This window comes from Nannospalax galili, unplaced genomic scaffold, assembly GCF_000622305.1.
Source record: "Nannospalax galili isolate Female #2095 unplaced genomic scaffold, S.galili_v1.0 scaffold1907, whole genome shotgun sequence".
NCBI classification, from domain to species: domain Eukaryota; kingdom Metazoa; phylum Chordata; class Mammalia; order Rodentia; family Spalacidae; genus Nannospalax; species Nannospalax galili.
The window spans coordinates 82,111-94,422 of NW_008357032.1; the positions used below are offsets into that span (position 1 = coordinate 82,111).

Sequence of the window (12,312 nt, forward strand, 5' to 3'; positions counted from 1 at the left end):
CCCAATGGTTACTGATTTATTGCATACAATGGACACCAACTCAGGTCTAGCAAGGAAAGAAAACTACACAAACCGATATAACACTTAGAAGTAACATGGCCCTTGTGTCTTCATACTATGAGAGGTGAGGGGGAAAATAAGGCCAGCCTCTTCCTTCTCCAAGCCAGCACTGGAGAGAAACTGGACTCCCACCCCAGTCTAGTATATAGTCTTTCAAACCCTTCAGTCTTCTCCAGTGCCTCAGCAATCCTGTGCCCCCAAGCACTTTCCCTTCATTCTTTAGCCCCAAGTTAGGTGGCATGGCTATTCTTATCTTCGTCTCTGACCTCCTCTGGTGCCAGCTGCTCAAGGGAAGAGGCAAGCTGCCCTTCTTGTACATCGCTTAGCGAGGACCCTGTTGCTGGTCTGGTGCCTTCAGGCAGCCCACTGATGCCTAATGAAGGCAGCTTACTCACAGTCTGAGCATATGGAGCTGCAAGCAAGTCAGGCAAGTAGCCATCTCCCAAGGGATGCTCTAGAGCCTGTGGGCAGAGCGGACCAGGGAAAGGCACTTCTGGCAAACAAGGGTCGCTCCAGGGGACTGGTCCTGTAGGTATCAAAGGGCATGGGGATTATTAGACAGGACTAAGAGCATCAAACACCACTAATGAATTGTGGAACAGAGACTCTTTCCCCTTCCACAGGACCATGGCACAGGACCTTAGTCCAAATACAAGCACCAGTCTCTCCTTCAGGACCAACCAGGGTCCTGGACTCTAGGGCCTGTGGTTTAGTGACTGATTTAGTAATACAATAAGCCATGGATCAAGGCAAGTGCTATCATCTCATACAGGCACCAAGGGGACCAGGAACCACCTGGAAATGTCTTTCATTCCTTCCCACTAGAACTCAACTCTTCATGAGATGGATGGTTTTGAGATTTCAGAAGGTTTGGCATAATAGCTACCTGTTCTGTACCAGGGACTTTCTTTCACTGTTTAGAATGCTCACCAAATCCCTCAATTATATAAAACTATTACTCCCATGCCAGGGTCCACAAAAGACTCAGGAGAGCTAGACACAAGGGCTGGAGATTTGCGCCTCATACATGCCCTGCCTCCCTCTGCTTTCCAGACAAGGAGGCGTCCCGTCCTTTCTCACCTTCCTCAATCACAAGGGGGAATCTTTTCCAGCCCCAACTCACCCATAGGTCCAGGAGGTGGCTGTAACAAGACCTGCCCATATGGAGGCCCTGGGCAGTAATCCTGTGATGTGCCCCCACTGAGGCCGAAAGGGAATGAAAAGAGAGAGTCTTCTGGTGGTAGAAATGCCAGCGAGCTTGGAATGGGGAAAGGAAAGGGGGGGAGGTAGGGAAACTGGGGCTGAAAGGGTGGGAAAAGTTGAGTCTGTGGTGCCTGGGAGAACTGGAAGGAGCCCATCTGGCCGCTTGGCTGGTGGTCCTGAAGCTCCAGGTCTTCCATATATGAGCAGGTGGGTGGTGGGGTGATGCTATAGGGAACACAGGAGTACTGAGTGGGCCGAAGGGGTGGCCTCATTCCCACTAACAGTGAAGAGACTCTTCCCCCTTAACTCCTCTCCATCTCTGCAGCAGCACCGCACCTTGGGCACCACCGTACTCCTCCTCTTCGTTCTGTTCCTACTGATTCCCCTTGTTTCTCCCCCATTGCTACACAACCTTTGATAATTTATAACAAAATCCACAGAGCTTTCATTCCCATCACTTCACATAAACTGCTCTTTGCTCCTTTCAGCCTCCCCACCCCCACCGCCGACTTTCTTTTCTCCTTCTGTATCCTTCCAAAGTCACCTCTGACCGTGGGTTCTATACCTGCTCCCCCAGGCCCCACAGAGACCATTCTTGTGGCTGCTGTCACTTCCAGGAACATCCCTCAGCCAAGGCATCAGTTGAGGAGTGTGGACAGGACCCAGAGGAAGAGGATGGTTTGTTCTTTGAATAGGTGGGGGGCTGAAAAGTGGTGGGGTCACCACTCCTCTCTGAGAACCCTCACTTTGCTTGGTAGGGGCCAGAGTCTGGTCAGAAGTCAGTAGCATGGAGGGCTCTAGAAAATAGATGGCAACTCTCAGGGTAAGGAAATGGGGATGTGGGCATGGCATTGATGAATGGCAGACAGTGAAAAGCCAGGGGCCACCAACACAAAACTCTGGAGAGCTGCGGCCACTGCTACCACGGGGCAGCAAGGACCTTCTGTTTTGACTATCTTCTAGCTTTTGTTTCCCCCAGAAAACTCTCTGATGGTGGGAGCTCACCTGGAAAGGTATCCAGAGGGGGATCTGGAAGAACAGTGCTAACTTCCAAGTGTGTAGGCATAGGAGGTGGGAGCTCAGGGATAGACCTGGAGGTGGTGAGAAGGAAGTTCTTGTGGCCTCTGGAGTTAGCTCTCAGCTTGGTGCAAGGAAAAGACCACTTACAAGGCATCGGAAACTTGACTCCAGCCCAGTCCATCCAAATCCCTCTAGGTACTAGCAACAACCCCAGGACTCGGGCTGGACTTTCAACACTCTCCCTCAAGACCCCAAGATCCCAGTGTGGACTCCACTTGTTTGGTGTGGATGGTCCAACACCTGCGGACAGCCTCACCTACACTGAGTGCTGCCAGCACCAGGGACTGCAGGAGTGTCCTTGTTCTCCTTCTCGTTCAGCTTCTCCACTTTTCGCCACTTTGCCCTGCGGTTCTGGAACCACACCTATAGAGGAAAGATACTTGAACTTGAGACTGTGGGGAGAGATGGAGGCCTGGGTACACAGCTGTGGAGGACATTTTACCAGTTTTCAGATGCTTTCTGTGGTATCTTCCATCATCTTCTAATAGGCTAAAGCTGTGGTCCTTGGGACACCCTTGGGGCTAAGATCAGCCTCTATGCCAGCTGAGGCTGAGCACCTGCCCTGCTCCCAGACAGTTCTAACCAGAAGTTTCCCTCCATCTGTTGAGCATTTAACCAGCCCCTTTTACCATGATGCGTTGGGGGGTGACCCCCACTATTTGGGCGATCTCTCGGCGCTTGTCGCTGTCAGGGTAGTGGTCTTCCTGGAATATCCGCTCCAGCTCCTCTAGCTGGTCTGCAGGAAAAGGAAACATGGGCAAGCTGAACACCACAGCAGGAAAGAAGAGATGTCCAGCAGGTATCTACGGCAGAGGCCATTGTCCTCAACCCAAGAACCCCGCAGCTAAGTTCTCCCACGGACCAGGCTTCCTAATCTCTCAGGCAAGCGTGACGTATGTATTCCTGATCATTTTATCCTGGTGTCAAGCTCATTTCCTGACAAGACAGCTTGGCCTTCTCTTCAGGGATCAGAGGTAGTGGCACTGCCATGGGCCAAGACAAGCATCCAAACAAAGTGACTAACCACACCCCAAAGTCTCCTTGTTCCCGGGAGGATACCACCCACAGTTCCCTCTCACCTTTAGGGACTAACCTGAGCGGTACAGGGTTCGAGTCTTTTTCCGAACTTGGCAGGTCATTTCTGGGGACTCCTTCTTCACGTTGTCTTCCTGACTGTTTTGGGACAATGTACCAAGAAGACTGCCCAGGTGGCTGGGGCCTGGGCCTGATGCAGAAAACACAGGTTTGTATGTGGCACATGCTGAGTAACTGACACTTGATTATGCTGAGGCCACACCCATGATGTTAGACTTTCTCTGCTTACCAGGGGCTGGAGAAAGGGGTCTCTTCACTCTCTTTACCTCTCCGTCTGGGATGGGAGAACCTTCCTTCTGGGGCTGAGGACTGCATGCAGCTGGTGCTGGGTCTTTGTGGAGAGCCCTGGAGCTGGGCGGCCTGCACACTCTGCAGCTATCTGTTTTCATCAGTTCTCCAGAGCTCTTTGGAAGTGGCTTCCTTCCTGACTCTGTGCTGGCGGGTGGTGACTGCTTGCCCTGGTCATCCTGAATGAGTGGGGCTGAATCCTGTAGTGGTTCCTCTGCCTCCATCCCAGCAACCTGGGGCTTGACTCCAACTTCCTGACCTGTGGAGAGCAGCAGTCACTGGATTAAGCACCAGGTGGGAGGAAGAGCCCCTTCTTCCTGCAGAAGATCTGTTGTTAAAACCTCAGCTTTCCATTGCCTGTCTAGCAAACGGGGTCCAAATGCCAGGCTTACCTTCCTAACTGGACAGTTGATGATCCAACTGCTTAGGAAGCTGTAAATATCTGTGACAACTCTGAGGAGTCTTAGCTCACAGTGTGAGAACATCGCTAACTTGGGTATACATTATTTTTCCCTCAGACATTGGGTACAAGTGTGAGGGACAGGTACCTGTTTTGATGCTTCTAATAGACAACTGTTGGGGGAGAGATTAGGAAGAGAGAAGCAGACCGGCTGGATTCTGGCTTTTGTTAGATTGAACCCTGTTCCAGCAGGGAAGCAGGTGCTGCCTGCAGTGGAGACAAAGCAGGCTCACAGGTTCTCCAGCAGCCCAAACACGAGTCCATCAAGGAGGATCACAGGAAGGGCTGCCCTCACCTTCTGTACTCCCCCTGTCCTACAACTCCTCAATCCATGTGTCTGCCTCCTTTCCTCCCCTCCTTCTATCTGGTCCAACTCCTCCTTTATATCCGAGGGGAATAGGCTGGAAGTACCCCACACACATACCCTTACATAGTCTTGAAGTTCACTTTCCTAACTCTGAGCCAAGCACTGCAGCTGGGGCTTAAGGAAAAGCTCGCACTTTTCAAACATGAGCACAGTACCCATTTGCTTCCCATGAAGCTGGTATTTCCCCCAGGTGAAGAAATGGGGGTCAGAGAGCTGAGTAATGGACCCCAGATCACACAGAGTATCAAGGTACGGGGCACAGGCTCTTGTCAGCCACCACATGGAACTTTTCCCAGGATCCCAAATACTTCCCTTCCCTTCTGGACTTATAACCACAGAAAACTCACCCCAGGAGCTGCTCTGTCGTTTCCAACTAAACCAAAAAAATCTGTAACTGAATGCTGACTAGACACCAAGAGCCTCTGATATTGACTCTAAAGAAACAACTTTCTAAAAATTATAAAGCAAGGAAGCAGGTCCTGGCGCAGGAACCTCTTCAAGCTGTTTCTAGGATACACAGTAGAACAGCTGTTGGAAGTTGAGAAGGGGATGAGGGGGCAAGCAGGCATGGGGGTGAGGGGTAAGTGTGGATGGAGGGAAATCAGGACAAAAGAGCTTTACAACGTTTTAGGCGCACTTGTAAAATAAAGAACATGGTAAAGAATAGGTGCCCAACAAACATGGAACTTATTCTAACCTGCCAGAGAAGAAAGGCTGAGATTGTCAGAACCCAGACTCTATAGAACAGTATTAGGGTTCCAGGCCCAGCGTTTCTCCCCAAAACATTGGGAGAAGAGTCCCTGAAAAGAAGGATACTGTGAGGTCGCCTCTCTTCCCCATTACCACCACCACCCTAACCAGGTTCTTAAGCCTGGCAACGTGGCCAGCAGACCTCATGGGCTCTGGGCTCTGAAAGCACCCATCAAGGACGACCCCCGTGCGCACTCACCTCGTGGTTTCTTGCAGAGCTTCTCCTTGGGCTCCATGGCCCGAATTCCTGCGCCTCAGCAGGCCCTGGCCGCACAGGCACCATCTAATGAAGCCCCGTGGGGTGGCCAGGTGTGTGGAGTCTGCACAGGCGGGGAACGAAGCACGAGCTGTGCCCCCAACTCCACCCCCAGGGCGCAGCACTGCACACCTGAGCAACCTGTCCTGCAGCCCCCTGCTCACCTTTGAGGCCCTAGCCCCAGGGGGCGCCAGGTGTGGGTCTCCCTTACTGCCCCTAAGACCTCCTGGGGTGCCACTGAAGGTGAAGGTGAGGTTCTGTCCTGGGCGCACTCACACCCTAACCCTCACTGGAGAAAAGACTTGGCTGTGGTTCCCTCTTGAACCTTCCATATGGAGACTATGGGAATACTCATCAATGGAGTCCCTGATGGATATGTGGCTGTCCTGTCTCCAGTCTGCCCCAAAGTTCCAACTGACTTGAGGGTCCTTAAGGCACAGAGTCATGCTCAGATGGCCAAAATAAAGCTGAAAGAACCCCAGGCTGGAGGGGTGTGGGTCTTTTGGACCCCCACACAGCAGTGGGAGGACAAAAGGAGGCCGTAGCTCGCCCGGGTTTGGTTATTGTGGACTTGCCCTTTTGGTATCTGTTTTCTAATCTAAGGAAGAAAGGGACTCCCATGGGAGAAAGTTGAGGGGGGCCAATCTTTAGGATTCCTAGTTCATGGAATATATCTTGCTTTCTTTAAAAGCAAAATTATAAAGTTCTTATTGCCTCTTCTTTCTGCCCTGGGAGTGGGAAGGAGTGACGGGTGGAAGGGCTGGCCAGACTGAAACAGCTGCTACGGGCTCGGGGAGGTGGCTGGCTTTGATCGGAGCTCAGGTGTTTTGACTTTAGGATTTGAAAGCTGCTGCCACCAGGCGTTTTCCTGCTGTATGATCAGCTACTGGCACATTTCCTGTGCCTTCAACCTTCTTTGAGACCTTCCGCTATGCACATGTGGATTTTGAAAGGCTGTGGGAGCCATAGTTCTTTCTGCAACATAAAAACATAAACATAAGGGCCAGTGAGAAGCTCGGTGGGTAAAAGCGCTTGTCTCACAAGCCCCATCACCTGAGTTCAGTCCCCCAAACCCACATAAATGTGGAAGGAGAGAACCAACTCCTTAAAGTTGCCCTCTAACCTCTGCACGTCCTTGGTGGTACCCAGGAGCCCCCACTCTCTCTCCCTAGCAATAAATGAAAAAATGTAAATGCAAACTGAATAACTTCATAACAATGTAATCAGAACTTCAGGCATCTGACATTCATTCCTATGCCTCCACAAGACTGATATCCTGGTTAAGGAGAGCTGCAGACACAGGCCTGGCTTCTGTGCTAGAAATTCTGCAGCATTCTAGATTAGGCAAGTGAAGGGTGCCTGGCAGTGAAGGTGATTTCTATGGGAAACATGAGAATCATTTGGTGGTGACCTGATTGTAACTGGAGCACAATGGTCTGCTTCATTCACGGACAAATACCTTAGGCCACCAGTGTGAGGAAATGACTTCCTTGCCCACAGAGTTTACGGTACACACAGATCAAAATATCAGCTCTATCCATGGAATGGATCATGTCAGTACCATGTGGCAGTGTCCAATGAGACTATGGAGCCCTGAGAAATGGAGCCTCTTCTGGACCAGGGTGGAAGCTTTGTAAAGAGCCTGTGCTGTTGTGAAGCCCTGTGCTGACTGACTTACCACGTCACACCCTGCTCTCAAATCCAGAAGGGCACCTCTCACTGCCTGGACAGCAACCAGACCCCCAAGTTGGGGTAAGAGTCTTCCCTTCCCAGGACTGGCCCCGTTCTCTGAAACCACAGCTCCCTGTGTCCAGGTGTCCAGAGGGTTTCTTTTCTTTTTCTTTTCTCTTTGCATCTAATGTTTGTCAAAGTTCTCTGAAACCTACTGCTGAATCAGTCTTTTCTTTTTCTCTCTTTCTTTCTCTCTCTTTCTTTCTCTTTCTCTTTCTCTCTCTCTCTTTCTTTCTTTTATTTCTTTCTGTTTCTTTCTTTCTTTTATTTCTTTCTGTTTCTTTCTTTCCTTCTTTCTTTCTTTCTCTTTCTCTTTCTCTCTCTCTCTTTCTTTCTTTCTTTCTTTCTTTTATTTCTTTCTGTTTCTTTCTTTCCTTCTTTCTTTCTTGGCCTGGAACTCACTATGTAGAGCAGGTTGGCCTCAAACTCACAGAGATCACCTGCCTCTGCCTCACAAGTACTAGGATTAAAGGTGTGTGTCACCATGCCCGGCCTGAATCAGGATTTCTTAATGAATTTGTTTACACTATGGCTTGAAGTTACCATTCTCTGAAATCCTAGATACTAAGTCCAGGGAGGGACCCAAAACAGTCTGCTTTAACAAGACCCTTGAGGGGTTGGCATACACCTCGGATTTTGAGACACACTTAGACTTTTGAAAAGTAAAGTCAATTAAAACCATCCTGGGAAAGGGTTGAGGAGGATACAGATCAGTGGTACAGTGCCTGCTTAGCATGTCCAAGGGCCCTGGGTTTGTTTCCCAGCGCTGCAAAGCACAGAACACACCTCCTGGAGGATGGGAGTGGGGGCTGGAGGTAGTGGGGGCTTGTGTGGTAAAAGGAAGTAAATTTTTTTCTCTTCCTAGGGCATCTGCTTACAGTGAGAAGCAGGATACAATTCTTCAATAGGTAAACTGATCACATGAAAGTTAAAACACAGCCTCCTCTGAGTGCTTGTTTGAGTTCTTTCCTTTTTCTCATTGGCCGCCCTCTGCCGGGCAAAGTTTGAAAAAGCAACCAAGCTTTGAAAGGTACATGATCTGAAAGGCAGATCAGGTAGGAACCTGGGGAACTGAAAAGATTGTCATTTCTTTTTCCAAGCACCTAACTGGATTTGTTTGAGTTGGGATATAAAATTAGGAAAATAATCAATCTTTCTATACTTTTTTCCACTTTTGAAGCGTTTTGGCTTATTGTGACTTTCCCCCCATATGATGCATTCAGACTTTTATTTATCTACATGAAGAATGTTACTTGATGGCTACAGGGAATTTTGTGCAGTCTGTGTACATGCCTGGGGTCTGGTTACTGGGAAGGCACTGTGTTGACAACAGAAGCCATCAAGTTCTACCTTCGATGTGATGACCTGAAGTGGAGGGTTGTCATGGTAATCAAAACCCTTCATAGACAAGAAAGACATCTCTATTATATGGAAGACAATACGGTATTGAGAGGGGTTATTGAGGATATTTATTTCTGGGTCCTCTTAGTCTACATTTCATCATGATCTTCTGACTATTTGCTATTCTCAACTTTGCTTGGAGGGAAGACAAGTGCTTTTTTTACTTTTATTGTTTGGTTTCTTAGTTTTCAGAGCCAAACCATAAACTACACTACCACCCATTTAGCAAGAGTCATTTGTTCCAACATCTTTTTCTTTTTCATAGATATAGTCCTGACGGAGCAAATGAAATGTGTCTAGTGCGTCTAGAAAATTGTCATTTGTTTCAATCTGTGCAGAGCTAACCATGTAACTGGGGAAGGCAAGCAAAAAGCTCTTTTTGTCTTTTTCTTTTTTCTCTAATGAGAAGTAACCACAAGAAGATGGCTGATAGAGACTATTTTCCAAAGCAGAAGCACAAGGTAAAGTGTTGTTCCACGTGCCACACCCAAGGTCACTGGGATACCTGACATCAGAGAAGCAATTGTTGTGAAAGTCGGAGATCTACACAGGCCCTAACCAGTGAGACCAGAGTCCCAGCAATACAGAGGGCCAGGGTCCTAGGATACAGGAAGGGAAGCTTTGCAATGTGGAAGGAGAAGTGGGAAAGCTTGAGGCAGACATGTGAAGAGACCTCTACTTCCAGACCATGAAGAAAACAAATAACCAGGTAACCAAGTAAGTACTGTGGACCTGAGGCTGATACTGCCAGTGATGGGGAGAGAAAGGAAAAGCCACTCAGTCTCCCCAGAGGTTTCCTTTGGGAAGACCAGGACAGCATGGCTTGAGTGGTTGGTAAAGAGAATTGAGAACACTTGGGTAAAGTGGGCGCTGCCCTGGCAGGGCCAGAACAGGCCCCGGCATGAATTGGCACTGTAAATCTTAATGCCCTTGCTCAAGCACTCCAGATTTGATGCTTCTAATAAGAAGGCTGACTGTGTACTGGTGTGGCTGCTCCCCACTGTTTGTGCTTTGTAATTTAGACAATGCTTTCACATCTGTTCTACTCTCTCTTCCTTGTGGACCCATTTTGGAGGCACTCTCTCCTTTCTCTTCTCCTCCCTTCTCTTCTAGGCTACCCCAGGACTGCAGAGCTGGAGTGGTAACATCCTGTAGGCTATCCTCACAGCCAAGTTCCAGCCTTCACCCAGGATCCCTATGGCTCCTCTCTGTGCCTCAAGCCTCCCACAGCCTTTGTTACCTTTGAGTCTTCAGAATGGCCTGAGCCCTCGGGGGCCTCTAGGCCACAGAAGAGCCAGTTATCAGCTTGAAGCATCTTTCCTTCCTTTCTATTTTGGTCAAAGTCTTACTCAGTTCAAAGCCCAACCCAGATACTCTGTTTTCTTTGGAGTCTAACTCAGCCAGAACTTACTGCTCCCTCCTTTACTGCCCTCCCATTAGACTGTGTTCATATTTACACAACATTATTTAGTGCTGGCTGACTTGGTTAGAGCTTTGCCTGTTCTGCGTGGAATTGAGCTCTTAGATGATAACATCCATCTACTGTATGTCCGATATTTTCTGCTTGTTTTAAAGAAATCAAGTTATTCTCATAATCTCCTTTGTAGTTCTATTATTAGCCCCATGTTATTGAAGAACAAACTGTGGTTAAATACCTTCCTAATGTCACCAAGTGGCCACCCAAGATTTTAACCCAGTCAGTCAGGTCCCTCCTGTACTCCAAACCATCAGGTGACACTGTTCATCTCACCATCAGTCACTGTGCTTGGTAGAGTAATTTTCATAAGACAGAATAATAATTATTCATTGATCAGGAGTTGATCACTGATGCCAAGAGTTAGCTTATAGGACAGGAAGGTGCTTGTGAGAGCTGTCCTGACTCTTGAGGTTCTAAAAGTGTACACAGGTAAAAAGTTTTACACAGAACTAAATTTACACACGAGTGCATTAAGACATGGTGAAACCTAAGTAAATTCTGTGGATTTCCTGGCATGATATCTTGCAAGAGCCACGAGGGATGTGACCATGAGGGGAGGGTACATGGAATCTCTCTGTGTGACCAATGGGGAAGTAGGGTAAAGGGTAAATGGAATCTATCTATACTATTTCTGACAACCACATGTGAATCTCTATCTCCAAGTAAAAAGTACAAAAATTGAATCCCATGTTCTAACCATAAGGTCAGTACTTTTAGAATTGTTTAATGCATAAGATTAAGTTAAATAGTGTGTACATGATTTGTGGGGGTGCGCACGCCATGGTGCTGGTGGGGAAATCAAAGGACAGCTTTGTGGAGTCAACTGTCTCTTTGTACCTTTATGTTGGTTCAGGAAATAAACCCAGAACAGACCCTCGGCTTATACAGCAAGCATCTTTGCTTGCTGAGCCCTCTCACCAGCCCTGTTGACAATAATTTTTAAATGGAGATTTAAATTATTTCAGTTTCTTTAACAAGGGTGTGGACAGGAATTCAAAGATGTTTACATCTCATTTGTTTTAAAAGCAAAACAGTAAATATGTCTCACAATAGGAATGATATTATGAACAACTGCATTTCTTTGTGAAGTTTTTGCCTTTATGATGGTTGTTAATGTTTTTCATGATTATAATACCCTGTATGTTAATTCCAAGCGTTTCTTTTTCCAAGGACAGCATGAAAAGCACAGTCCTGTGTGCTGAGTGCTTCAAATCTGGAGTGACAGCATGATCACGTAACTGTCCTAAAATATAAGGAGAAAGGCATGTTAACTTAATAGCTACGTTTTTATATTTAAAAAGGGAAATTAAAAAAAAAGAGCCTCTATTGTTTTCTTGAAGGTTTCCTGCCCACTGTCTTCCAGTTGGTTATTGATATAAATTGTTTTGTTTCTTATTCTCAAGCCCATGAAGTGTTTATACTTTTCAGAAGCAGTTTACCTGGCTGGCAGGTGCAGAGCCCTGAGGGGTCAGGGAGCTGTAGCCATGGCTTGGCAGTCCAGTGGGGCAGCTGTAGGGGAGCAAGAGGTACCCTGACCAGTCTTTGCACCTCCTTCGGCATCCTGAGACTGCCATCTCTGCTGGTGGCTGGAGAGACTTTTGCCAGACTAGGGTCAGTGCCTCCCATCAGGACATGCTTTGTGGTGGCTTCAGTGTGCAAGAAGATGGCTCCTTCTCTCTAGGGCATTTTCCTACAGTTCTGCTGGTGTTCTTGGGACTCAAGGCCACATCCCTCTAAGATGTGACACCTACTTTGTCTCCTGTGACCAGGTACCCTACTCTCCAGGCCTGGGGAGGGAAGGGTAGAAGGTAGTCATGACATAGTAGGCTCCTCTGACCTTTTGTAGTAACAGACTTTTAGTCTACTAGTATTATGGTAACTAATCAAAACTAGTTACCATATACTACTGACTATGCCTTTAAATGTGTACTTTGCTTGATATTAGTCAAGGACAAGATCACTAATGTGGGTTAGAAGTTAGGAATAACTTCCTTTGCACAGAGGAGTGATGGCATAACATGAGGGCTTGCATTTGGTGAGGCAGAAATTAAATAATCAGAGACTAAATTGATTACCTGGGAAATAGTTCAGCCTGTCAAACCTGTCACCCAGTATGTTGGCAGGAAGCAACAGAACCAGATAGG

The 12,312-nt window shown here is 47.8% G+C and overlaps 1 protein-coding gene across 1 annotated transcript; it reads right to left on the reverse strand.

Moving 5' to 3' along the window:
* Positions 1-290: 290 nt before the first annotated feature.
* On the reverse strand, positions 291-5,539 carry Nobox (NOBOX oogenesis homeobox). Its single transcript, XM_029557017.1, has 9 exons — positions 5,503-5,539; positions 3,655-3,985; positions 3,437-3,543; positions 2,973-3,079; positions 2,600-2,706; positions 2,269-2,354; positions 1,829-2,060; positions 1,184-1,488; positions 291-586 (listed from the first exon to the last, which is right to left on the reverse strand). The coding sequence occupies exons 1-9, from the start codon at positions 5,537-5,539 to the stop codon at positions 291-293; spliced, it is 1,608 nt and encodes a 535-aa protein (XP_029412877.1).
* Positions 5,540-12,312: the final 6,773 nt, after the last annotated feature.

Excerpts from the sequence above, each read along its gene's own strand:
- Nobox (XM_029557017.1), bottom strand. The coding sequence starts at position 5,539 with ATGGAGCCCAAGGAGAAGCTCTGCAAGAAACCACGAG. Across the intron at positions 3,544-3,654 it reads GCCCCTGGTAAGCAGAGAAA|TCTTCTTGGTACATTGTCCC; the intron begins GTCTAACATCAT and ends CCACCTGGGCAG. Across the intron at positions 1,489-1,828 it reads TGTGGGGCCTGGGGGAGCAG|CATCACCCCACCACCCACCT; the intron begins GTATAGAACCCA and ends TGTTCCCTATAG.